This window comes from Melospiza georgiana, chromosome 21 (genome assembly GCF_028018845.1).
Source record: "Melospiza georgiana isolate bMelGeo1 chromosome 21, bMelGeo1.pri, whole genome shotgun sequence".
NCBI lineage: Eukaryota > Metazoa > Chordata > Aves > Passeriformes > Passerellidae > Melospiza > Melospiza georgiana.
Window position 1 is genome coordinate 6053264 of NC_080450.1, and position 27680 is coordinate 6080943.

At 48.7% G+C, this 27680-nt stretch overlaps 1 protein-coding gene across 1 annotated transcript in view; it reads right to left on the bottom strand.

Moving 5' to 3' along the window:
- The window catches only part of DNAH9 (dynein axonemal heavy chain 9), a 144840-nt gene that overhangs the window by 116322 nt on the left and 838 nt on the right, over positions 1-27680 (bottom strand). The window contains exons 2-19 of the mRNA XM_058038578.1: positions 26197-26408; positions 24789-25022; positions 23160-23327; positions 21997-22113; positions 20656-20806; positions 19415-19529; positions 17990-18058; positions 16379-16505; positions 14864-15119; positions 13534-13775; positions 12343-12478; positions 11176-11372; positions 10284-10687; positions 8069-8291; positions 5011-5177; positions 3320-4190; positions 2577-2707; positions 1375-1501 (exon numbers count right to left, since the gene is read on the bottom strand). Coding sequence (XP_057894561.1) covers positions 1375-1501; positions 2577-2707; positions 3320-4190; positions 5011-5177; positions 8069-8291; positions 10284-10687; positions 11176-11372; positions 12343-12478; positions 13534-13775; positions 14864-15119; positions 16379-16505; positions 17990-18058; positions 19415-19529; positions 20656-20806; positions 21997-22113; positions 23160-23327; positions 24789-25022; positions 26197-26408 — 3947 coding nt within the window. The remainder of the gene's footprint in view (positions 1-1374; positions 1502-2576; positions 2708-3319; positions 4191-5010; positions 5178-8068; positions 8292-10283; positions 10688-11175; positions 11373-12342; positions 12479-13533; positions 13776-14863; positions 15120-16378; positions 16506-17989; positions 18059-19414; positions 19530-20655; positions 20807-21996; positions 22114-23159; positions 23328-24788; positions 25023-26196; positions 26409-27680) is intronic.

Genomic DNA, 27680 nt, shown 5'->3' on the forward strand with positions numbered 1-27680 from the left:
TATCAGGCTTTGAAACTACAGTGGAAAGGCTGAGAGCGTATCCGTGTATGATCCTGTCTGACATTTACTTTGATTTTACTGCAAATAGTTTTGAATAACAGAAAGCACCAGGAATTTCTCCTTACTCCGTGGAGCATTTCAGCACAGCAGCTTTTCTCTGCTTCCTGTGTTCTCTTTCTCTCTCTCCATTTTAAGCATCAATCAGCTGTGTATTTATGACACTCTGTGGGCTGAAATCACCCAGCAGCAGCAAACACATCCAAGCTGAGTGAAAGGTTAGTGGCAACAAGAGCATTTCCAAGCCTGCCCCATTCACATCCTGACACAAACGCTGAAAAGGAGGAAAAGCTTAAGGAGGCTGAGGTTGCTCACTGCTAAAAGGTGGAATAAGGAATTGATTCCTTACCCAACAGGCTCCATTTGCTGTGAACACTTTGATTTGGTTCACACACCAACCTCAGGATTATTGATGCCTGCCAAAGCAGGCTGGGCAGAGCAGGGCCTTGCCAGGCTAAGGGGCTGGCAATGCCCAGGTTCCCTGACAGCAGCTCCACATGGAACAGCACCTGCAGGACTGAATCCTGTGAACTCTGCCCATGGGGGACAGGGGGTTCTGATCCCTGGGAATGGGGGGAAGGGGACTGGGAAGCCATTTCTTTCAACAGGAGGGTCACTGCCAGCTCCTCCTTGGGATGATCCAGGAATCCTGCCGAGCCAGGAGGAGGAATGGTGTGTTTAGGGGGACGAATGGTGTGTTTGGGGGATTTGGGAGGAGGAATGGTGTGTTTGGGGGGATTCCCCACACCTGGCATTCAGAGCCCATCCTAGAAACCCAGTGCAGGGTCAGACACCACCTGTCCACAGGCAGTGCACACCTCCTGCAGGCTGGACTCATCCCTGCCCTGCCATCAGGACACACCAAAGGCTTTGCAGAGGGAAGGAAAAGGCACTTTCTGGAAATTGCCTCTTCAGCCGAAAAAAACCAACCCTCTACAAGCCACCAGTGCTCAGCCCTCCCACACTGGAATGCCCAGCCTGGGGCTCTTTGCTTGGTGCCATCCCAGGCTAGGATCTAAGGTCAGCACCAAGTTTTGGATGAGATCATTTTCCTGCAATCTCACTGCATCCCAGCAGGAGCAAAGCCCTGTTTTATGGCACAAAGGCCACAGAGGGGCTCTCTGAACCTGCCACAAGCATTCCCAAGATCAGATCAGACAACAGCCAAGGCAGGGCTGCCTGTCAGTGATGGCAGGTGGAGATGGAGTTGTTAATCCACACAGGGTGGGAGAAAATCCCTCCAGAAAGGACACTGAGGAGAGTCCCAGGACAACAGCTCTCACTGTGACACCCCTGAAAATGCAGCACAAGCCTTACCAGCTGTGGGTTGGTGCCATTGGAAAGAATATCCAGTAAATCTGCAGAAGAAATGAAGTAAAATCTGGGAAAAGCCAACCTTTTCATGTCCAAATATTCAGCCAAAGCCTTCTCACACAGAGACAACCTGGGGAGACAAAGCAGAGCCCAGGACAGGTGGGTGAATACCCTGCCATGCTTCGTGCTGCCCTTCTCAGGCGGGTTCTGCCCACCACGGGGAAATGCCAGGCACGAGCTGAGCCTGCAGGCTGCTCCTTCCCCCAGCCCTGAACAGACCCACAAAGCACAAGGGAACTCACAGCTCACTCTACTCCAGGGTCAAACACCCAGGAGTCAGGGCAGCCTGATGAAACAGCAGAAGCACAAGTGGAAGAAGAGGTTGGAAAGGTTTGCAGTCTGACCCCACTGCTTTAGACAAGCTCGTAGCTGCCACAGGTGGTGGCATCCACTGGGATGAACATTTCCAGAACTGCTTTTATTCTAATGAGCCACATTTTAAAGTCTGATTCCAACCAACTCAGCTTTTTGTGTTTGCAAAGCATGAAAGGAAAGTTGTTTGCTCCGATCTAAAATGAATCTTGCAGTGTTCACATGCTAAACTGCTGCTGAGCTTACAAAGTTCCTAAATAACATTCTCTGTGAGGAACATTGGCCTTGTTCGATTGAAAATAAAATCAAATCCTTATTTGAAATGGAGAGCTGCTACTGCCACAACAGCTTAGCATGGACTTTGAAGTGGTTTTCAGGCAGATTCATATGTTAAGTGAGAAGTGTCTCCATCCCAGGGCACTCAGGTCTGTCTCAGGGAGCTGTGTGATGCCTCAAGGGTACATAGGGATAATTTTGTAAATTAAATGGGCTTAGCTCTGCTTTGTTTGATCACAAAATCACAGAAGGGTTTGTGTTGGAAGGGAGCTCAAAGCCCAACCTGTCCCAGGCTGCTCCCAGCCCTGTCCCACCTGGCCTTGGGCACTGCCAGGGATCCAGGGGCAGCCCCAGCTGCTCTGGGCACCTGTGCCAGGGCCTGCCCATCCTGCCAGGGTGATGGGTCACAAATACAGAAACTTGAGAAAGATCAGAAAAGCTGGAGATTTGTGACTGCAGAGGAAGCAGAGCCTCAGAAAAAGCCTCAGAGCACAGGTTCAGCTTCTCATGGCTGATTCCAGCCTCTGACAAAACCCTGGGACTGATGCTCTACCTACCTACTCTGGATGTCCTCCAGCTGCTGGGACAGACCTGCTTTATTGGTGGCTTCAACCACATTTGGGGTTTTCTGAACTTCATTGGCCAGTTCTTTAAAATCCGCATCGATGCCTTCAAAACGTTTGGAGTCCTACAAAGGGACACAAAGGACACAGCAATGTTCTCTTGGTGTTCTGAGAGATCCCAACCTCTGAGAGCAGTGAAAGGCTTGCTCCAGCTCAGCATGGCTGTGAGCCTGGAATTACACTGGGAGCTGGGCTGGAGGCACCTGAGGAGCTCCCCAGAGGAGCAGCAGGAGAAAAGCTGCTCTCCCCCAGCACCAGAGTGGATGGAAAGAAAGGGAAAGCTGCCAAAGCTGCCTGGGCCAGCTCTGTTTGATGATTTGCAGTGTCTGAGCAATGATCTCAGTCCTCTCCCCTCTGAAGGAAGAGGAAACATGCCTACAGCTCTGAAGGAAGGCAGCAGCTCTCACTCAGCACCCAAGAACTGTGTTTGCCAGCACAAAGGAACTCTGTGATTGCCATGCAGTGCTACAAGGGAGAAGATTAGCTCCTCAGCACAGCTCAAGCACAAAAGCATCCTTGGGGGAACAATCAGAGCACTGAGGGAGCCTCCAGAGGAGCAAGGCAGCCGGAGAACAGCCCTGCTTTGGGGGATTCAGCACTACAGATAACCCCATTTAATAATGGAGCCTCTTCTTCAACATTTCCCAAGCAGGAATTTGGGATTTGGGGGCTCGTACCTGGGGCAGCTGTGCCCTGATGTCTTCTGAGCCTATGAAAATGCTCTCCAGGTGAGACCACGTGCGCTGCACCTCGAACCAGAGGGAGATGACGGAGTCAGCAGTGGAGAGCTTCCTCTGCCAGGCAGACACCTCCTCCAGGAAGAAGGCAATGTACTTGGAGGACATCAAATTCTGCAGCTGCACCTGGTTGTCTTCTAGAGTTTCAACGAGCTCCTCATCTGACTTCAGCAAGGGGGTGTGGGTGCGAGGGTGAGGCTCGTACTGGAACTCCCTGCAGCTCCAGGTCACCCTCAGCTCCTTCAGCACCTTCTCCATGCTCATTTCTCTCACTGCTTTGTCCACAATGCCGTGGACCTCCCCCTCAAATTCATGCAGGTTGAGCTTGAGGAGGTCGGCCAGGGTGGTGTCCGAGTCCATCACAAACCTCACGCCCGTCACCTGCATCAGCTGGTTCCAGTGCCTCTCCCTGATGGCAGGATTTTGAAGTTCTGCCACAGCCTTGAGGGCTGTCAGCATGTTCTTCACCTTGCTTTCCAGCCCGCTGAAAGCATCCCACGCCCTCATTTCCTTGTCCAAATTCCGAATCTCTCTTGCAAACTTCTTGCACTCCAGGTCCATGTTCTCCACGTTAATGTCCACCCATCTGGTGGTCTGCCAGTCTTCAAGGCTGGTGTTCACCAGGGAGATCATGTCCCAGAGCTCTTTGAGCAGACACAGCTCCTTCCTGCACTGCTTCAGCTGTTTATACTCCGGCACCATGACTTCAAACAGACCAGCTGATTCATAAATCGAGGTCATGGCTGACTCCATCTGTTTAATCTCCATGTGCTTTGCATCCAGCAGTTGATAAGGCTTTTCGGTGTCAAACCTAGAAATAAACATTTATGCTTCATAAGTGACACTGTAACAACTTCTAAAGGACCAATAAAACAGACAGAGCCTCTGAGAGCCACAGGAGAGATGAAAGGTCTCTACTACACCCTGATGGCTGAGCCACATGGCACTGCTGACACCACCCAAACCCAACCTCTTCCCAGGCACTGCAGGCACAGCAGGGAGGAGAGCTGTGCATCACCAGGACATGCAGGTGATGCCTTAAGATTTCAGCACCTGTGCCTTTGATTTTAGCCCATGGAAACAATTACCAACTTTGTGTGTAGAGTTACAAGCCACAAGAGTTTGAATAGAATGATAATGAATTTATCACCAGGTGAAAATGTAGAATTTTAAAATTTTTTAAATGGGAGTTCAGGAGGCAAGATGGAGGAATCTAGACATGTCCAGTCTTTCTCATTCTTCTTCTTGTCCTCCATCTTCTGCTGTGATAGTAGCACTTTTAGATTAAAGACAAGCTGTCTAACATAAGTGATAAGTATTTAAAAATTATTATAAATAAAGTACATGTAGTTTTTAAAAAGATAACGCCGCCCTGAGGGCTCTCAATGTGCCTCAACCTGACCAGCTGAACAAATCTGCAGATCCAAAAAGCGTGCATTAAATAAGAGAAAATAAACAACCTTACAAACCAAAGCCAAAGAATCCTGACTTCTCCTTCGAGTGCGGGGCTGGGAAAAAAAAAACCTTTAACACCTCAAAAGCCATTCCAACAACAGCAAACCTGAGACAGGCTAAACAACCCCAGCTCCTTCAAATGTTCCTGAGGCTGGTTGGTGCTGGGAGAGCTGTACCTGAAGGGAGCCTCCCTGACGAAGCGCTCGCGGAGCCGCTGCTGCTGGGCATCGAAGGCGGCACAGCTCTGGCGCAGCGCGGTCACCTCGGCGGCCTGCAGAGGGGCCACCTGCTGCTTCACGGCCACGGCCAGCTTCTTCACCTGGCCCCACTTCTCTGGCAGCTCCTGTGGGCACAGCGGCACTGCTGGGTCACCCTGACACAGGGGGGTTAGCGCTGACCCCATGATGTAGAAGGTGTAATTAGCACTGTGTGATTAGCACTGACTCCATGATGCAAAAAGCTGAACTGTGGTGGTGTTTGAGGGTCCCCAGGATGAGAGAAGAGATGAGAATCTTGACTCCATGTTTTAGAAGACTGGTATTATATTTTATATTATATTTTATTATACTATATTATACTATAGTATATGTTATACTATGTATTGTATTGTAGTGTAGTGTAGATGCTATACTATGTTATATTATATTATACTATATTATACTGTATTATATTACATGTTATGCTATATGTTATAAACGCTATACTAAAACTACACTAAAGTAAGAGAAAGGAGACACCATAAGGTTAGAAAAGAATGAATAATAAAATCTCGCGACAGACTCAGAGTCTGACACAGAGTCTGACATTAATGGCCGTGATTGGCCATTAATTTAAAACACTTCACATCTGGATAAACAATTCTCCAAATCACATTCCTAAGGAGTAAAACATGGGGAAACTGAAGCTTCCCAGCTTCCTAGGAGAAGAAATCCCGGGAAAAGGATTTTTCATAAAATATGTCAGTGACACTGAACCACTGCTTTATTCTTCTATATTATATTCTTACTCTATTCTTAAGAAACCCATAACCGCCCTTCTAGCCTGCCTGATAGAGCTTTGACCTCATTGGTCAACCTCTAAATGTGGTATTCACATTTTCTGAAAAACCTCTTTGCTCAGGACTTTTCTCCTGGGAAACTAAGAAGCTTCAGAAAAAAGGAAAACAATTATGATCTTATTTGTTTCTCTTGTTTTTTGCTCATCTAGAATGTGTTTAGGGATTGTTTACTCACAAGTAATTGTTTCATTAGATTCTGGTCAATGAGTGAAAACAACTCACACCAATCAGGGCCAAACTGTGTCAGGACTCTTTCTAGAGTCACAATTTTCATTATTATCTTTCTAGCATCGTGTAAGTATCCTTTCTGTATACTTTAGTGTAGTTTAGTATAGTATTCTTTAATATAATATAGTATCATAAAATAATAAATTAACCTTCTAAAAACATAAAATCAAATACATCATTCCTCCCTCCCACAAAAATCTCAACAAATACAATACACCACCACCCTTTGGTAAACAAATCTCCATAACACATTTCACATTTGCCTAGCAACAGGTGCAGCAAGTGCAGATAAGATTTGTTTTAATTCTTTCTCTGAGCTTTCGCACAGCTTTCCCCAGGGAAAATGCCTGGGAAGATTTGTGTTTGCTCTCTGTGGCCAGAGAGCTGCTGCCACACTGCTGGGAGGCAGGAGGGGCTCTGCAGGGTGGGATCTGCTCATGGATAACCATGGAACGGGAAAAGCCACTGATCCCATGGCTGAAACTGCAAGGGAGAGAGGTTGGGATGGCCCAAGTTATGCCTGGGGGAGTTTAGATTGGATATGAGGAAAAGCATTCACAGGAAGGGTTGTAAAGCATCAGAAGAGGTTGCCCAGGGCAGGGTGGAGTCACCATCCCTGGAAGTATTCAAAATCCTGTGGATGTGGCACCTGGGGATGTGGTTTACTGGTGATCACAGTTGTGGTGCTGGGTGGATGGTGAGATTTTATCATCTTAAAGGTGTTTCCCAACCTTGACAATTCCATGATTGCCAAGGGCTCTGCTGTTCCCAGGTCTGCTGTCCTCTTCATGGGCTGTGCAAGCCCACAGGAAAGATTCTAGGTTTCTCTCCATCCCAGCTCACACTCTTGAGGAGATTAATGGAAACCCACCATGGAAAGAAGGGAAGGAGCTGCAGGCAGCTCTGAGAGAGCAGAGATGGCCAGGGCAGGGCCAGCCCCTCCTGACGGGTCTCATACTGGCATTTTTCACCACAGTCTCAGCAGAAATCACCATCCATGACCACTCACAGAGCTGCCTTCTTCTCTTCCTCCCAAGCAGCAGCTCCAGCCCATCCATCTCCAGGGAGGGAGAGGAGCCTGGAGGAGCTTCTGCTTTTCCCCCTCCACACAGGAGGGAACGAATCATTCACACACAAGTGTTGCTGCCACTCGCCAGAAAGAACAATTCTTTGGCTGTCTCCTGCATCTGGGTGGCTGCTCCTGCTCCACACCCTCATTTCTTCTATCAGCAAAGTAAATCAGGTATTTTGGAAGTATTTGCACAAGCAGGAACACACCAGCAGCTCCCAGGCAGGACGGTTTAGTGGAGCTGGGCTCCCCCACAGGACTGGGCTTCATGGTGGATGAAGACAGCTGGCAGGGCTTGTCTCTGTCCCCCAACAGTCACCATCTCTTACAACCTTCTCATGGTCCCCTTTGCAGAACAGAAAGGAAATCCCAAAGAACTGACTCATAAGAGCCAGATGTGGAAAGATGCTAAAATATTTTCATAACCTGCTCCCAGGGCTGTCCTCTGGGTAAAGCAGATCTGGTGGTCTCGACCCAGAGGAGAACTGAAGTCCTGTGGGAAGGCAGCTCCTCTGCCAACATTATCCTCCCCATCTCCATAGCTGCCAAGAACCAGCCTATTTAAAAATAATTATAATTCAACCTAATTAACAGATGGATTTGAAAACGCATTAATTTTTTTTTCAAGAGCAATCGCTGGGAGTTGGAGCAGGCAATTCCATGTTTTTCACACATAACAAAAGGCTTAATCTCTGCTTTAAAAGAAAAAAATCTCAACATTTAGAGCTACTAAGGCACATCCTGCAATAGCAAAACGCTGCCCAATGAGGCCCTCTAATGACAGGGAGCCTTGAATATCCCTGGGATGCTCCTCCACTCCTGCCCCCTTTGCCTTCTGCTCCTGGGCAAACTGCTGTGCCCACCACAAACCCTCACCCACCTCCAGCTGCTGGTGGATTTCCTCAGGCAGCTGCTGCTCATAGGCCCTCAGCAGCTCAATGGTCTCCTTCAGAGGCTCAAACATGGCATCAGTGGCACTGTGACGTTCCTTCACAGCCAGCAGGTGACCCATGACCTCCACCAAGCCACTGTAGTCACCTTTCTCCACCTTTCTGCTCAAACCTCTCTCGGTGGTTTGGATGAACTCGTCCAGGTCAGCCAAGCTGCAGAGCACAAAGCAGGGGAGGAAGGCACAGGATGAGGGCAGCTCCTCTGGAATTATTATTCTTCCAGCTCCTCTGGAGTTAATACCCAGCCTCAGAACTGGAATTCCTGCTCAAAGGTATCCCTGGATATGGTACAGGTTCCTTAAAGGAACAGAAAGACAGGTTGGGACTTTTCAAGTTGGAGAGAGAGTACCTGAACAGAGACAGGGAGCTCAGGAGGGGCTGTCTGAGAGCTCAGATTTTCCTGTCCCAGTTTTTACTGGGAGGGTGAGGAGACACCAGCATGGGGTGCCCAGAGCAGCTGTGGCTGCCCCTGGATCCCTGGAAATGTCCAAGGCCAGGCTGGACAGGGTTTGGAGCACCTGGGACAGTGGAAGGTGTCCCTGCCATGGCAGGGGTGGCACTGGGTGGGCTCTAAGATCCCTTCCAACCCAAACCTTTCTGGGATTCTGTGACAGTTTTCACCCCATCTCTTCCACCACAGGAATCCAAGCTCCCCAGGTGAACCCGACACATTTCAAAGCTGTAACAAACAGGGCTTGTCCTTCCTGCACTGCCTCTCTTCACAGGGCAGCTCCCTCCTGCAGGTGATGCAAATTCACAGCAGCTCAGAAAAGCAAGTGTACATTTTTGGGAGGAAAAAATCCCTCCAGGTCTTTAAAATTAAGATCCCTGTCTCTCAAAGCCCTTGAGCCGTAAACTATCACAGACAGGAAAGTCTTTGGGACACATTTCCTCACCTGCTCATCCTGTTTTTAACCTCACCAGCTACTGGGCACTTTGAGCAGAAGAGCACTGGGCTCTTGGGTCTCAAAATACTTCTTAAGTGCCTGCTTAAATTCTCTGGATGCTGCTGGGCCTAAAAGTATCCTTAAATACTTCACCTAATAAAGACTAAACTGCTGACTCAGGGACTCTCAATAACAGCTCCTAAATGCTCATTCTCTGCCACACTAAACCTCTTTGCAAAGAAATTATCAGACAGATTTATGGTGCTGAAAAGCACACCAGAGATCACATCACCACCCCACACAGCAGCCTCCTCTTCAGATGTCTGTGAGCACTCCCCTGGGAGCACCCACAACCTAAGACAACCTTCAGTTGTGACCAATAAATCACCCAAGGCACTGTCCTGCACAGATCTGAGCAGCTCTTCAGGGCAAGGAACACCTGGTAATGCAAAAGTTGGAGCCCAAACTGCTCCATGATACCTCCCCATGACTGCTCATGCCAGGCTACCTGAATCATGGGCTGTTAGAAACCTCACAACATTAATGCAGATTTACTGATGGCCACCATCAAATCCGGTAATGCAAGTCCAGTGCCCTGGCAGAGAAGGGATTATTTGGCTCAGGAGAAGCAGAACACACAACTTGGGCAAACACAAACTGTCTAACACCCTACATCAGGTACCAGGGATGTCAGGGGTACCAAGGGAGGCCGCAACTCCCAGCTCACACACAAGCAGAGACCAGGGCATGGAAGATTCAGTGCTGGGATGGAGCTGCTGTGCATCATGAGCCCTTCTCCTGCTCCTGTATTAGCTCTGGAGGTTGTCACAGCTCTGAGGCTGCCAGAGCTCCAGGAGTGATCAGACAATGCTCCCAGGGATGCCCAGGATGGGATTGTTTGGGTGCCTGTGCAGGGCCAGGAGCTGCACTGGATGGTCTTTGTGGATCCCTTCCAACACCCAGGGTATTTCATGATTCTCTATCCTTCAGCCATGAGTGTGAAACAACGCAGCCCGACCAAGACAAGAGAAAATCCATGATTCTCTATCCTTCAGCCATGAGTGTGAAACGACACAGCCCAACCAAGACAAGAGAAAATCCATGATTCTCTATCCTTCAGCCATGAGTGTGAAATGACGCAGCCCATCCAAGACAAGAGAAATTCCATTATTCTCTATCCTTTGGCCATGAGTGGGAAATGAAACAGCCCAATCCAGACAAGAGCATTTCCACGATCAGAGGCAGAACCAACCCTCACCTGTGCGTGACACGGTCCAGGAGATGCTGCTTGAAAACCAAGCTCCACCTTTTAATCTCGTTGAGCAAGGCTGCCTTGAAGGGCCGCACATCCAGCCTCAGCCAGCCCTGGAAGGTGCAGAGGGGCTGCATTCGAGCCACCTCCTCGTAGAGCTGCTCGTAGGAGCCCAGCTGCTCCCTGAACTGCTGCAGCATGGCCGGTGCCTCAGGGAGCCCCTCCTCGGTGTCTGCAGGTGTAGGGACATGGAGATGGTGGCCCAGGTCCCTCCTGTCCTGCAGCAGGAGGTGGCAGAAGCGCCGCTCCAGCCCCGCGCGGTGCTCGCGGCACACGGTGGCCACTGCCTCAGCCCGCGCCAGCAGCTCCTGGCGCCACGAGCACAGTGAGGGCATGGCCTCCAGGGCAGCCTGGTGGGCACAGGGAGAAGGGAGAGGGGAGATGGAGAAAGGAGAAGAGAGAGTGGAGAGAGAAGGAGGGAGAGAGAAGGAGGGAAAAGAGAGAGAAGAAGGGCGAGAGGAGAAGGGAAAGGAGAGAGAAGAGAAAGGAGAGAAAAGGAGGGAAAGGAGAGAGAAGAGGAGAAAGGAGGGAAAGGAGAGAGGAGAAGGGAGAATGGAGAGAGAAGAAGGGAGAGAGAGCAAGAAGAAGGGAAAGGAGAGAAGAAGAAGAAGGGAAAGGAGAGAAGAAGAGGAGAAAGGAGAGAAGAAGAAGGGAAAGGAGAGAAGAAGAAGGGAAAGAGAGAAAATGGGAGAAGGGAGAGGAGAAAGAGGAGAGAAAGGAGAGAAGAGGAGAGAAGGCAGATAGGAGAAAGAGTGGAGAGGGAGAGGAGAGCACAGTGAGGTGGGAGCACACGGCACCTCCTCACTGCCCCAGCCCAGGGAAGCCCCAGAGCACAGACCTGGTAGTGGCTGAAGCCACTGTGTGCAGCCAGCCGGGACACCAGTGAGGAGATGTGGAAGATGCCCTGGAGAAGACTTTCCACCATGTCACAGAAGCCATCCCTGGTGCCAGGGTCCAAGGGAGGGCGAAACACCAAATCTGGGATCACCAAATCCAGCTGCACCTCAAAGAGGGGAGCAAGCCCTGCTTTGGGATCTGGCAGGGAAGAACAGAGATGTCTGGGTGCTTTTCAAGGAATCTAGAGCCACTGAGGTGCTATTACAAGGTGCCACATGGCCTGCAGGGACAGCAGGAGGGGGTGGTGGCACACACACACTCCCTCGGGCCTGCACAACCCATGGAGGTGCTGGCAAACCAGCTGTGCTGTGCTACCCACCAAAACCAGTGGGGAACAGGTGAGACACAAGTGATGTAAGGAGCAGAAAACACCCTGAGGAGGAAAGGCTCTTCAGGTAATGCAGAGGGAGTCTGAGAGCTGAACAGTGCCAGCATGAAAGTGCTTGCAGAGGAGGAAAACAACAGGAACCAAGTGGCTCTTTAATTTAATGGTGAAAGGCATGCAAAAAAAAAAAAAAAACCACAACAGCAACCAGAAACTGAAGCCAGATGCAAATGTGACAACCTAGGCAAGTTTTAACAAGATGGTGAAGAACTGCCTGCAATTCTCCGGCTCATTGTGCCTCACATCCAGAAGGGGAGCGTTCCTGGGGATGTGCTTCAGCTGCACACAAGCTGCTCTCAGCACAGCAAGGAGAGCTGGGCACTCCTGAGCCGGGCTCACCTCTGCCCAGGGACTGAGGGCTTTGTTTGATGCCTTTCAGGAGCAGAACTGGCTCCTGAGACTGCCCACAGAGGAGGGATGGTGCCATCCTGTTGCTTTGGGCATGGGAGGGTGGGAGGTGGCTGATGTCCAAGCACAGATGTGGGAGAAGCCTCAGGTGTCTCTGTCCATTAACCCTTGCAGACAGTGCTGTCACCTCCATCCCTCCCCCTGAGCAATCCAGTGACCAGTGCTGGAGCCACCCTCCCCTTCTGGACACTCCAGTACCAGAGGAAAGCCAGGAAAAAAGAGAGCAAGCACTGAGAATGAGGGAGCACAGCCAGAGATGTCCCCATGGAGAGGCTGAGCAGCCCCTGCAGCCAGGGGACAGGAGTCAGCTGTCACCTGTGTTCTCCAGGAGGTATTTCAGGGAGCACTCAATGGCAGTGAAGAATCCATCCAGAACTATCTCATCCACATAATCCAAATACCCCTTCCAGGCATCAGAGGCTGGCTCTGCACGTAGGAGGCTCTGGTTTTCCTGGAACATAAAGAAGATTCCTTCACACACAACAGGGCTGAGTGTGTCCAAAAATCCTCCTTGAGTGTAATACAGGTTCACTAACTGTGGGTAAGGAGGTGCTGATGCTGAAAGCTGATGCTTTGTGAAGGCATCCCTGCCCCACAGCCAAGGGCTGATGCTGGGCACTACAGCAGTGCCAGCCTGGTTGAGGTGGATCTTCCTATTGGGGCATGGTCACAATTTGCTCCTGTCAAGGGCTGCTTGGTCTCCAGGAACATGTCAAGGTCAAAATGGAGGGCAGAAGAGCCTTAGAAGGTCTTCCACGTGTTTTCTTCCCTCTTCTCTGAGGCCATGGGACTTGGGGCTGCTTTGCACCCCTGGGGCAGGGAGAACTGGGGGTCTCAAAGGCCCATCCTGATGAACCCATCTGGTTCTCTTCAGAGCCCAAGGCCAGACATGACCCTCAGGAGAGGGCTGGGCCCATAACCCATCTCCTCCAGGCCAGGGGCCGTCCCTGACATGCACAACACCTGGCTCCAGGCAGTGAGGAGCAGAGCTTTGGGCTTTCTCCTGGCCTGCAGAGGACTCTGAGCTCTGGCAAAACTGCTGGGAAGCACCAAGGTTTGGGAGAGCAGTTTCTCCCCTGTCACTCAGCCTCTCCCTGGGTGCTCAGCATCACCTCCTGCTGCACAGAGGGACAGAGCTTGAAACCAAAGGGTCAGCCAGAGCCCCTGTTCCCAGGTAACACCTCAGAGGGGATTTTTCCTTTCCTTGGAGCAGCATCTCAATCCCGATGCACCACTCCCCTCTAGTGGCTCTCCAGCAGCCAGGGCTGCAGCCAGACCCTTCTCTGTGCTGGAGCTGGTCCTGCCCGGGGCTGGGAGCCCAGCCAGCCCCACACCCCATCCAGCCCACCCCCCCCCCCCTCAGAGACAGCACCAATTAACTCCGGGGTGGGTTATCAAATGTGTTCAGGGAGTTCATTTCAGGCAAAGCACTCTGGATGTTTCCAGTGCCACAGGGACCACAGGGAGCCTCTGAGGAGCCCCCCAGACCTGCAGGTGCCCCCTCACCTCCACCAGGGAGTGGATCCTGTGCCCAGCCTCCCTGACCAGGCTGTAGCGCCGCTCCAGGCGCTCCTGGCACTCCTCCAGGCTCAGCACTGCCTCCCTCTTGGGGTCTCTCCTCTCCAGCATGGGCGATCCCCACGAGCGCACGATGCTCTGGATCTCCTCAACGTTGTCCTTGGCCTTCTGCACCCTCTGCTCCAGGTCACAGACATCACTCACCACCCCGGAGATGTGATCCCAGACACCTGGGGAAGATGAGATGGTTGAGCCTCTATTTCCAGAGCTGCTGGGCCAAGCTCTGGTGTTCTCTCTTTCAGACCTTTCCCCCGTGGTCTCACATGTTTCTCATTCATCCTTAAGGTAAGAGTTTCACTACCTGGAGCAGCAGAGCCACCTCTACCTCTCCCCTACTGTCACTATGATATTTTCTGAAAAATCCCTTTAAGATTTTTTCTCCTAAGCTGAAAAGCCTCAGAAACAAAATATAAACAATAATTATCTGCTGCTGTGGAATGCAACAGGTGCATCTGTGATTAGTCTCATGTGGTTGTTTCTAATTAATAACCAATCACAATCCATCTATCTCAGACTGTCTAGTCAGTCACAAAATTTTAATATCATTCTGATTCCATTCCTTGCTAGCCTTCTAATGAAATAATTTCTTCTATTCTTTTAATATAGTTTTAATATATTATACTACAATATACTGATATACAATATACTAATATACTGATATACAATATACTAATATACTATATACTACATACTATACTAATATATTATATACAATATACTATACTATAATATACTATACTATAATATACTATAATGCCATGGAATAGAGATGACATTGTTGAGAGAGAGATTGAACTGGAAAAAAGTTTCAACAAGTTTCAAAATGTAGATTTGCAAAAGGACCAGGTATTTTAGAGAATTAGAATTGTGAAAGATACATTGTAACATGACGTGGGGTAAAAATAAAGGTGATTGGTGTTAAATATAGTTAAAATATAGGTCATTGGTGTTAAATTAGGTAATATAGGTAAGAATACAGTTAAGAATATAGGGGATTTGTGTTAAATATAGGTAAAAATAGAGGTGATTGGTGTTAGAAGTAACAGCAGCATTGGGGGCCAAAAGTTAATAGGCTGAAAAAGATTTATAAAGTATTGTAACCAGGAAACTGGTTGGCTTCTGATGGAATGGAGTTGAGTTTTACAATTGTCTCACTATTCATTGAAACTGATGATGCAATAAAATATTTTAGAACACCTCTCAGCTGCCCCATCTCAGTAAAAGCTGGGAAAACCAACACCACGCAGAGCCAGCTCACCCACTGTCTTCCAGGTCAGCGTTTCTTCTGCCTCTCTCAGCCTCACGTCGATGTCCTGCAGCTGGCCCTGCACCAGAGGATGTTCCACCTCCAGCAGGGACCTCAGGACCTTGTTGTAGCTGTTGGCCATCAGCTCCAGGCTGGCCACCAGCTGCCAGAGGGATTCCTTGCAGGAATGGAGCTCAGCTGCTGCCGGGGGGATGGCTCCTGCCCCGCTGCGCCTCAGGTAGGTCACCTCCCTGAGCACGGCCACCAGCTGGGGAGGCAAGGCACAGAGCTGGGCTCAGCACGGTCCTAACAGCTCCTGGCAGTCCCTACAACCTGTTCTGATCGTCACAGGGTGTTCCTGCTGGTCAGCACGGCCCTGCCAGCTCCTTCTGACCATCACAGGGTGTTCCTGCTGGTCAGCATGGCCCTGTCAGCTCCTTCCGACCATCACAGGGGTTTCTGCTGGTCAGCATGGCCCTGCCAGCTCCTTCTGACCATCACAGGGTGTTCCTGCTGGTCAGCATGGCCCTGTCAGCTCCTTCCGACCATCACAGGGGTTTCTGCTGGTCAGCATGGCCCTGTCAGCTCCTTCTGACCATCACAGGGTGTTTCTGCTGGTCAGCTAAGCCCTCCCAGTTCCTGGAACTCCCTCCAGCCCCTTCTGCTGGTCCTGCTGGTCAGCACAGCCCTGCCAGCTCCTGGAACTCCCTCCAACCCCTTTGCTGGTCAGCACAGCCCTGCCAGCTCCTGGAACTCCCTCCAACCCCTTTGCTGATCAGCACAGCCCTGCCAGCTCCTGGCATTCCCTCCAAATCCTTCTTCTGGTCCTGCTGGTTTATTCCCAAAGCACCAAGCTGGAAAGGGCCTGATCAGCTCTTGGTCTGTTTCCCGTTGATCTCTGACTCGGGATTCCTTCCCAGCTCTGTTAAGCACCCACCAGCCTCCTCTAAAAGCCACCATCACCTCTGGTGCTCTCAGCCGTCCCCAGCCATGTACTTCCCCTCTCAGATGGAGGCTGAGCCCCATCACAAGTCCCAGCAATGCTGTTCTGCAAGAGCCATTGGCCATTATTAAAGTGAAAGATAAGATAGCTCCAGCTCTCTTGGTTTGCTGGGCTGGTTGGTATAAAAAAATAATTTAAAAATAGCACCATGGCCTCAAACCCACTCTGATGCCATCAAAGATTTCTGGAGTCACAAAACAAACCTTCCCTGGGTTTTTCACACCCTTTGAAGCTCAGGTTTCAGGTACACACCACATGAATATGTGTCTCTAGATGATGTTCCATCACTCCCCACACCAGTATCAAGCAGTATGGTGTGGACATGCTGTCACACCTCTGGCTCCTGAGGGACTTCAGCCACTGCCTTCAACCAGAATTTGCTCTGCTTAAACTCAGTGCTGGTATTACAGAGCAGATCTATGGCAGAGCCTTGTTGCCCCCATGGGAGGGGCTCCACAGAGCACAGAGAATCCCCCACAGCTTGGGGACATGTCCTGGGGGGCTGGAGGGGCAGCAGCTCTTACCTGGGGATCAAAATTGACCCGGATCAGTTTGCTCTGTGCCTCTCGCCGGATGAGAGGCTGGGCCAGGTTGTACTGGGATTTCTCTGACACTGTCTGGGACCAGTCCAAATACAGCTTCTCCTGATACCTGCCAGAAGAGAGAAACTTGCACCACACAGTTACCAGACCAGAGGGTGCAGCTGTAACTGAGTGGAGGCCAAGTCCACTCTGAGGACTGAAAAATGTGAAGGAATCCTCAAAACCCACCTATGCCACCTCAACAACAAGGCCAACACCCAAAAGAACAGTGGCAGCATCAAGTCAGGAGGGCACAGCTCTCTCAGGTACCAGTTTTAGCAGAGAATTCAGATTTGGAGATGGACTTTCCAAAGCATTTAGCCTGATGTGATGTATCAGCAGCTGGGGGTTTCCAAGGTCTGAGCAGGGCAGATTCCTGAAGCCCCAGGGATGCTGGGGTGGCTGAAGCTGAGCTCACCTGCTGGGTGAGGCCATGGCACCCCTGGCATGGGTGCACAGAGGGCAGAGGAGGGCTCCTGGCATCTCACAGGGCATGGACAGCCCCTCCCCAGTGACAAAGTCTGCTCTGAATGACCTTGTCACCTGAGCACCCAGGACACAGCACCTCGAGGTGCTCACCCCACACCACCTGTGGGGCAGCTCCTCTCTGCAAGGCTCTGCTGAAGCCCCCAGCCTTGCTCTGGTGATGGGAACAGGGTTCTCTCCACCCATCCTGCAGCACCCAGGGTGGGCTCTGCTCATCCCAGCTCCCTCCAGTGTGCATGGGGAGCAGGACCCTGCAGGGATCCAGGTCAAAGACATCTTTTATGAAAAATCTTTTCTTTAGGATTTTTTCCTCCTGAAAAGCTGAGAGGCCTCAGGAACAAAATGTAAACATTGGTTATCTGCTGCTGTGGAATGCAACAGGTGCATCTGTGATTGGTCTCATGTGGTTGTTTCTAATTAATGGCCAATCACAGTCAGCTGCCTCAGACAGAGAGTCTGAATCACAAGCCTTTGTTATCATTCATTCTTTTTCTATTCTTAGCCAGCCTTCTGATGAAATCTTTTCTTCCATTCTTTTAGTATAGTTTTAATATAATATATATCATAAAATAATAAATCAGCCTTCTGAAACATGGAGTCAGATCCTCGTCTCTTCGCTCATCCTCGGACCCCTGGTGAACACGGTCACAGTGGGATTCCTCTCAAGGGACAGCCCAGAGCAACCAGGTGAAACATCAAACACTGAGATGCCAAGTCCTGGGCAGTCACCCCCAGCTCCAGCTGTGGAATATCCACATTGCAGCCACTGCAAACACAGCCAGGGAGAGAACAGAGACTTCTCCCAGCCCATGTGTTCCACCAGGGCAGCTCCTCCACCCCACTGCAGCTCCTTCTGAAGCTCCTGCTGGGCTGCAGAGCCCCTGTTCCCCCTGCAGGAATCTCACTTGAAGCCATCCCAGCAAACCTGAGGCACTCAGTGCCAGCTCCCCGCTCCTCTCCAGGCAGGGAATTCCCTTGGGCTTAGAGAGGGACACTGCCAGGCCCTGGGCTGCCAAATGTTCTGGCAGGTGGCTCAGGGGAGGGGAAGCTTTCCTGAGCCCCCTGTACCTGTCGAGCAGCTGGATCATCTCTTCATATTTCTGCATCACCAATCTTCCACGGGCAGAGTCCAAGCTCCTGGCAGCACAACAGACAGGGGCTCATCACCTTCAGTCCTGGGGGCTGGAATCTGCATTTCCCCCTTCCCATGGTCCCCCACAGCCTGCAGGCATGGTCTGCCTGGATTTCACCCCAAATCCTCTCCTGCCCAAGGCAGACCAGCCCCCTGGGCTCTCTCTCAGGTGTTTCCCTGCTGTAAAATGGGGAGAAGCAGCTAAGATGGGAGAAGGAGCCAGGGCTGCTGGAAAAATCACTGTAATGTTACCAAACATCACTTTTGAACATTTTGCCCTTGGCAGTTTTCTGTCACAGTTGTGCTCCACTAAATGCAGGTCACAGCTGTGAGAATGACTGTTTATAAAATGTATAAAATGCATTTCTATAGAATGTATAGAAAAAATATAAAATATATGCAATAACATACTATATAGTTAATATATATAATATAAATCTATATATAAACATATCTTCATTTTTCCTTTTCAATCCTTTCTCCCCCTCAAGCTGCACATGGGAAAGAGCCTCACACCACCCTGCTGAAGGACTTGTCTTTAACTGCTCTACAGAGAGGGGTAAAATCAATGCTAAATGCAGCAGGGACCATGAGAATTCCAGCCCTGTTTGTTTTCCTGATCTTGGGTGATTGTTCCTTTGTTTAATTCTGAGAAAGTTATCACCAAAGAGCTGGGCTGCTCCCAACTGGGTCCTGGAGGAATTACAGTGGGAAAGGTTGCAATATCTATTTTAATTACAACCTAGGGCTCTGTTAAAAGCTGAGGAGCCTATCTACTGTCCCACAGTGCCTCTCAATCACTTAATAACCAACCCAATTAAAAAACTTCTTCAAAAAAAAAGATGGCAGGGAAGTGAACGGCTCCAGGGCACCTCTTCAATTCTCACCTCCTCACTAAGGACTGCTTCAGCTGCAGCCATTTGTAGGGGGATAGAATATAAGTAAATAAAGGTAGTATAGCAAGTAATCTTACCCCCTAAAAAGTTGCAGCTGGGTTAATTAGCAAAGATTAGGAGCAGGCCTGATTTAACAGGCCACAGCTGTAAACAATAAGAAGAGTATAAAAGAAGAGTAAGAAGAGCTGTAAACAATAAGAAGAGTATAAAAGAGTGGATTGGCTGGTTGAGGGGGAACTGGAGTCAGTTGACTACTGCGAGGACAAGGAGGAGTCAGTGCCTAGAGGAGATGCCTACAAGAAACATCAAGGCGGTACGAAACTGGCAGTATGGAACCTTTGCAATGTAATGACAATAGAACTCTTGCACTACAATGACAACAGCCATTGGATAGCATTCAACACAGAGAGAACCCGCAGAGAGAGGTTTCCAGATGGTCCCAGCCCATCCGGAGCAGACACTCACAGCCCTGGGACGCGCCGCAGGTGCTCCAAGGGCCGCTGGATCCGCGCGCGCAGCTCCTGCGCCCAGCCCAGCGCTCCGGCCACGGGAGGGGCGTTCTTGTGCAGGGGGGGGAACCCTGCAGGGCACAGGGGACAGATTCCATCAGCCCTGCAAGCCCACAGCACCCACAGAGCTGCCCTGGCTCCAGGCTCCCTCCCTGAAATCCAGCCTCTGTCACCCCATGGAGGTCTGCTGTCGCAGACATCTTTTATGAAAAATCCTTTCCTTAGAAATTTTCCTCCTGAGAAGCTGAGAGGCCTCAGGAACAAAATGTGAACATTGGTTATCTGCTGCTGTGGAATGCAGCAGGTAGGTCTTTGATTGGCCCATGTTGGATGTTTCTAATTATGGCCAATCACAGTCAGCTGCCTCAGAGAGAGAGTGTGAGACAGAGCCTTTGTTATCATTCTTTCCTATTCTCTTCTTAGCTAGCCTTCTGATGAAATCCTTTCTTCTATTCTTTTAGTATAGTTTTAATGCAATATATATCATAAAATAATAAATCAGCCTTCTGAAACATGGAGTCAGATCCTCATCTCTTCGCTCATCCTGGGACCCCTGTGAACACCATCACAGTCTGTGACCTACAACCCCCCCTGTGGATTTGCAATAAGGGATCAGAGGAGAAGCCTGGCACGTTCTGGAACCAGACCGAGGTGAATTCTCTGCTTCCCTTGGACACTGAGGAAGGGATTTCTGGCTGGGAGCTGGCTGTGACCATCTCAACTCAGAGCCACAGAACAGAGCTCCCCAAAGTCACAGCGAATGCTGGACTCGCCCTCCATGAATCTCCCCATTCCCCTTGTTAACCTGCACTGGTTCCATCAGTGCTGCCTCTCCTGCAACTTCTCTGCTTCCAGAGCAGTCTTCCTGACACAAATTTACCTATTCCCTTCTGTGCCAGCATTCCCAGGGAATAACAAACCTGGGAAAGGCTGAACAAACCCCAGATTCCAACCTCCCCCTTCCATTTCCACCATTACCCACACATCACACATGTACATTTCAAACAAGAACATTGGCATTGCTTTAATGCCACCAACAGGGCATTCCCAGGCACTTCCCACCAGGAAAGCTGAAATCCTTTGCCATTTGGGAAGTTCTGGTGTCCTTAGCAAAAGCAAATTATTTCCTCCCCCCCATCTAAATGAGCCTAAATGCAGTTTCCTGTAAAATCCATTTTCCTCCTGACAGGCACCCACCGAGCTGCAGCCCTGCCTGGGTGTGCCTGCTGTAGGTGAGCCTGGCCTGGTCCAGGGCAGAGCTGAACATGCTGAGCAGGACAGGGACCTTGTCAGCAGCAACTGCAGCAATCCCAGGGCGCTCCAGAAGGTTCTGGAACACGGCCAGCAGCTGTGCAGGGAAGGAGCAGGGAAAGAATGGGAAAAATCAAACTCCTGCACAAAGTCCCACTGGGATTTTCCTCACTGATGCAGCTCCTCAGTAACTCAGAGATCTGCCCTGATGGACATTTGTCAAAGGGAAGGTTTTTCCCCTGCTTTCCCAAGTAGTTCCTGCCTTTCATGGAGTCATTAAGGTTTGAAAAGAACTCCAAGATCACCTTTGACTGATCCCACCACTAAACCATATCACAAAGGATGTCTTTGTTACAGAAATGCTCAGGCCTGTTCCGTGGGTGAACCATATTTCAATTGTAATTCTTCAAAACTTTCTATTTAAAAAAACACCGAAACAACTTAAAGATAAATGTTATGACTTACCATTTTCTATAGTAATTTTTACAATTATTCAGATTTTTTTTCATACAATACCATTTACTTTCTCTGCAGGATAGATTCACTGGTAAACAAAGCCCCTCCATTTCTGGAAAACCTCAATTTTCAGGCTTGAAATTAATCCATGTATTAACAAATTGATATTAACCATGTTCACCTGCTTTTAACAACAGTTTTCACCAGGAAATCAGAGAATCACAGAATGGTTTGGGTTGGAAGGGACCTTAAAGGCCAGCTCATTCCACCCTGCCATGGGCAGGGACACCTCCACTAGACCAGGGTGCTCCAAGCCCTGTCCAACCTGGCCTTGGAACTCAGAGCAGCCTTTCCTCCAGCTCCCAGGCCAACCAGAGCCACTCCTACCATCCAAAATCCTGATGTGAATCATTTCTCTGGCTGCTCTCTTCCCCCAACTGAGCAAACTCTGCTGTTTGTGTCAAGAGATGAGGAGCAGGGACACTCCCAGCTCCAGGGCTCAAGAGGGACCCACAGGGCCGAGCATCCCTGCCCAAGCCCAACCCCATCCAACCCAGTGTCACTGTCCCCTTGTCCATCCCAATGTCACCATGTCACCACCCCCAATCCATCCCAATGTCACTGTCCCAAAGTCTAACCCAAAATGTCACTGTCCCCAAATCCATCCCAGTGTCACCGTTCCCAATCCAACCCAATGTCACTGTCCCCAAGTCCAACCCAATGTCACCGTCCCCTTGTCCATGCCACGGGCACAGCCTGCAGCTGCAGCCCTGTCTGGGCTCTCAGTGGGGCTCTCAGGGAGGGAGAGGAAGCACAGACAGACAGACAGACCTTGAAGATGTGCTCCATGCCCGGGGCGTCGCTGAAGGCCTGGCTGAACACGGTGCCCAGCCGCCGGTCGATGTCCTGCACCTTCTGCTGGAATTCCAGGGCATCCTGCTCAAACTCCTGTGGGGAGGGCAGCAGCAGGTCCTGGGCTGGGAGAGGGCACTGGGGAGGTGCCTGTCACCCCCCTGTCACCCCCCTGCCCAGAGCTGTTTGCTCTCCTTATTCACCAGGAACAGATTCAGTATATTTGTAGTTTAGAGACAGAAATGCGTCCAGAATCAACTGTGCTGTGCAGCAGCAAGAGACACTTGCATTTGGCTCCTGCCTAACAGGTCCAGAGGTAATTGAGTCTCTTAACAATTGCTGTCCAAGTGAAGATGAAAAGCAGCATCTTTCATGGCTTTTAAAATGGGATTGTGTGTTTGTGGGGAGAAACAATCTGAAGTAAAACACACTCTTGTAAAGCAGAGCAAAGAATGAATGGATGTATAAACTGAATGGATGTATAATCTTATTCACCAGGAATTTAAACACTCCTCCACAGTCAAGGACACTTCTGTCCCATCCCATGGCTGAGCTCAAGGCCCCCCAGCATGGACCCACAGTCCAACAAGTCCTAAGTTCAGCTGGAGGCAAGACAGGAGGTGTCTCCACACTCTATTACCCTGAACTGGCCTGAAGACCATGCCACCACCCCAAAAACCCACAGCAGCTCAAAATCACTGAACCAGCAAGGTATGCTGGACTTCAGCTGTGCTAGGGGAACTTTAGGTTAGACATCAGGAAAAAATTCTTCACTGGAAGAGTCATTGGGCACTGGAATCATCTGCCCAGGGAGGTGGGGAAGTCAGTGGCATGTTAAAAAGAGCAGGGATGTGGCACTCAGTGCCGTGGTTTAACTGATGAGGAGTGTTGGGGCACAGTTTGGACTCAATGCCCTCAAAGGTCTGTTCCAGCCTGGTTCGTGGTGTGATTCTGAGATGTGAAGCTGCAAGAACTGCCAAGTGCCTGCAGAGAAGGCCAGCAGCTCCCTGTCCCCTGCAGGGACAGATCAGAGCACCACAAAGGGAGGAAGGAGCTGGAAGGAGGAGCCAGCTCTGCTGCAGAGGGAGCTGCTCCTGGAGAGGAGGATGAGCTGCTGCCATCCCCACAGGGGCCCCACCTACCCCGTTGGCCAGGTCCAGGCAGTCGTAGGCTCGCTCTGAGAACACCTGGTAGCACTCCTGGAACTCCTCGTGCATGGCCAGCACCTGCTGGCCCAGGGCCTTCCCTCTCATGCCCCCAAACTCAATCTTCTCCAGCTGGGCCAGGTCCAGGGCTGTGCTCAGGAGGCCCTGCAGAGCCAGAGGAGGCACACGCAGCTTCAGCCACAAGCACATGACAAGTTAGCACAGCACAGAGCCATGTTTGCTCCTGGGGCACCCTGAGGGTGCTCAGGGTGGGATCACAATGATCTTTCAGGTCCCTTCCAACCTTCCCTTCCAACCCAAACCACCCTGTGATTCTACAATTGAGTGATTTTAAAACAGATGCCATCCACTGTGCTTTTCAACACAGCTCCTGAAGGAAGGAGCAGAGTTACACAGTGTGGTTAAACCAGTAAAGCCTTCTGTTCCAGGGCAGGGAATGAGAGAAGGAGAAAAGCAACCCAGACCTTGCCTTGCATAGGCACAAGCAGCCAGTGCAGTGCCCATCTGACCCCCCAGCTGGGAACAGCCCATCCAAAAACAGGGATTGTTGATAGTAAAAGATTTTAAAATAATAGAAAATTTGGGGAGTTTGAAGGAAAGTTAGGTTTAGTAGGACCTGGAAAAATTTAAAGGTTGGCCCTTGGAAATGTTAGCCCTTGTATTTGCTAGATCATCTGAAGCTGCACCCGTGTAGTCAGTATATGATAAATGATATAGCTGTGAGATGTGATTAGATATAATTATTGTTTAAAGAATCATGAGAAACTATATTAGGGGTTTGAGGGGATCACCAGAAATCCATGCTTGGATGAAATCAATATACACAATAGAACAATGTCAGTTTAATAATTAATATGTAAGTTATGTAATGACAATATAAAATATGTTCAGTCTGAAACCCATGTCGGGTTTGGGTCTGTGCGCTCCTGACATCCAGAGCTCTTAATAAAAGCAGCTGCATATTATAATTGATTATGTGTTCCTGAACACTAACAGTGTGCCCAGCAGGTGCAGTGAGCTGGTACCCACAGGAGAGCTCACAGGTGAGCACAGTGTTTGTGTGACAGCTACACACTGTGTGACAGGCACTCACAGAGCCTCAGCCATGCTGGGCGATGATGGCACTCACAACACCCCCTGTCCCTGCCCTGCCTCACAACCACAGCAAACAGGGACACCCCACAGCTGGGCACACTCTGGGGTGGGAAGGGATGCCCTGGTGAGGGATCTGGAATGTGTCCCTGCTCCTCCCCAGGCCCTGCTCCCCCCCTAGACCCCCTGCCCAAGTCAGGAGATGCTCCAGGGTGTCCCTGAATGCTCCAGGAAACCTTAGAGCTTGTCCTGGTTTATTCCCAACTATGCAAAGCATAGCCCCATGACCCCCATGCCCTTGTCCCAACAGGAGCACCAGTCCCAGAGGACCCCTGGGAGCCCTGACACAGCCACCAGAAGGACACAGCAGCAAACCTGACACATGCACTGAGCAGGACCTGGGCAAACAAGTCCTGGCCTTGATGTCAGGGGGACCAGAGGGCACAGAGTGATCCCCTGGCACCAGGGAGGGAGGGTGCCAGCCAGGCAGCTCATGGCTGCAGCACCTCTCACCTTCACCATGTGCAGCCTCTGCAGGAAGCTGTCCAGCCTTGCAAACACCAGCCTGGAGGGGAAGTCCCAGCTCCTCACTTGCTGGCCTGGCTCATAGTACACCTGCAGGTCTGCCCTCCTCTCCTCCAGCGCCCCTTTGAAGGCACTCAGGATGTCAAACACTGTTTGCACCTTGCCCAGGCTCTCCTCCACCTCTCCTTTCAGCAGATCTTCTGGGGACAGGTACACCACAGCCTGGAAGAGCCAAATCACACCAGAGATGGCCCTTTGCTGCCACAGCAAACTGAACAGCTCTGACCCTTCCTCTCAGTCAGAATCCCTTTGGAAGGAAGCACAGGGGAAAGGAAGAGAGAATTCCTGTAGGAGCAATGGAGGTGGGATGGTCGGGATGGATGGAGAAGAGAGATCTCTGAAGCCAGGGCTTGGAACTTGGGTTTATTGCAAAGGGCCAAGTGCAGGGCCCTGCTGGGAGCTGCCAAACACAGCTCATTGCAGTAAAGAGAGTGGTAAAGAGAGTGGGAAAGAGAGAGAAAGAGTAACAGAGGATGAGAGTGAGAGTAAAAGAGAGCAAGGTTCCCGTTACAATACCATAAATCTTCTTCTGTGTTGAATATTCTTATTTTCACTAACCAATCTAGTACAATATACAAATCCTATAGCATTTACATACAGCCTGCAAGAATCATAACATCACCATATTATGTTACATTTTAAACCCCAAAATCTCCTCTTTGGGCCCCTTCTGCCAAGCTGTAGGGTCTGCTCTGACCCTTGGACCTGCCTGCAAGCAGAGGGTGTTATTTCATTGTCACCATGATATTTTCGGAAAAATCTTTTTGCTAAGATTTTTCTCCTGAGAAGCTGAGAAGCCTCAGAGGAAAAGAAAAACAATAATTATCTGCTGCTGTGGAATGTAACAGGTGCATCTTTCATTAGTCCCATGTTGTTGTTTCTAATTAATAGCTAATCAGAGTCAGCAGGCTCAGACTCTCTGGGAGTTACGAGCTTTTGCTATCATTCTTTTCTATTCTTTGCTAGCTTTCTGATAACATTTTTTCTTCTATTCTCTTAGTATTGTTTTACCATACCATTTTCTTTTAATATCATATATATAATAAAATAATAAATCAGCCTTCTAAAACAAAGAATCAAGATTTTCATCTCTTCCCTTGTCCTAGGACAAACACCACCACATTTCATCAAAAGGGGATTACCTACAACTGGCCACACCATTGTTTCCCAGTTGTTCAGTAACTGAGGGATCTCAAAGCTTGCTTTCCTTTCAATCTCACTTATAGTTTCCATATTCTCAAAACCTTTTGCCAGGCAATCATATTTATAAGGCTTTCCTGTTTCATCTTCCCTAAACCCCTCCCTGTCAAGCCCGGGTGCCACAGGCACGTCACACCTGCTGGATGAGGAGGTTGCAGATCTCCTGGAGCAGCACCACCAGCCTCAGGGGCACGCTGTAGTGCTGGCAGCTGGCCCAGATCCAGCACACCACGTGCAGCAGGGGCACCAGGAGAGGCTTCACCTTGCTGAACTCTGCAGCCTCCAAGCGCTCCAGGGGCTGCTGCAGGGCTGTCAGGTGCAGGTCGATGTCCTGAGCTTCCCTCAGAGCTGGGGGAGGAAGGGCAGAAGGGGTGAGAAGGGCGGGAGTGGGTATATATATACAAACAAACATATATATTTATATATACATATATACAAACATCTATATTTATATACACACATATATACACAAACATATATATTTATATATGTACACACACACATATATATGAATATATATCTGTATATATGTGTGCATATAGAAATATACGTGTTTGTGTATATATGTGTGTATAGAAATATATATGTTTGCATATATGTATAGAAATATATATGTTTGTGTGTATATAAATATATATGCTTGTATAAATGTGTATATATATAAATACAGGTTTGTATATATGTTTATATATAAATATTTATTTTTGTGTATATATGCATATATAAATATATATGTTTGTGTATATATGTTTGTATATATAAATATCTGTTTGTATATATGTACATATATATGTGTATAAATATGTGTATATATATGTATATATACACACATATATACACATATATATGAATATATATATGTATATATGTGTGCATATAGAAATATATGTGTTTGTGTATATATATGTGTATATATATGTATATATACACATATATATACACATATATATGAATATATATACATATATATGTGTGCATATAGAAATATATGTGTTTGTGTATATATATGTATATATATATGTATATATACACACATATATATACACATATATATGAATATATATATGTATATATGTGTGCATATAGAAATATACGTGTTTGTGTATATATGTGTGTATAGAAATATATATGTTTGTATCTATGTATAGAAATATATATGTTTGTGTATATATAAATATATATGCTTTTATAAATATGTATATATAAATATATGTTTGTATATATGTGTATATATAAATATTTTTGTGTATATATGTTTGTATGTATAAATATCTATGTTTGTGTATATACATGTGTATAGAAATATATGTTTGTATATATGTATAGAAATATATATATGTATATATAAATATATATGCTTGTATAAATATGTATATATAAATATATGTTTGTATATACATGTATATATAAATATTTATTTTTGTGTATATATGCATATATAAATATATATGTTTGTGTATATATGTTTGTGTATAATGTGTATATATATAAATATATATGCTTGTGTATAGACATATATATGTATAGATACATATATATAGCTAGATGTAGATAGACACATAGACAGACCTACAGACTGTCCCAACACTGCAGGATCTGGGAGCACAAAGGGGAGCACAC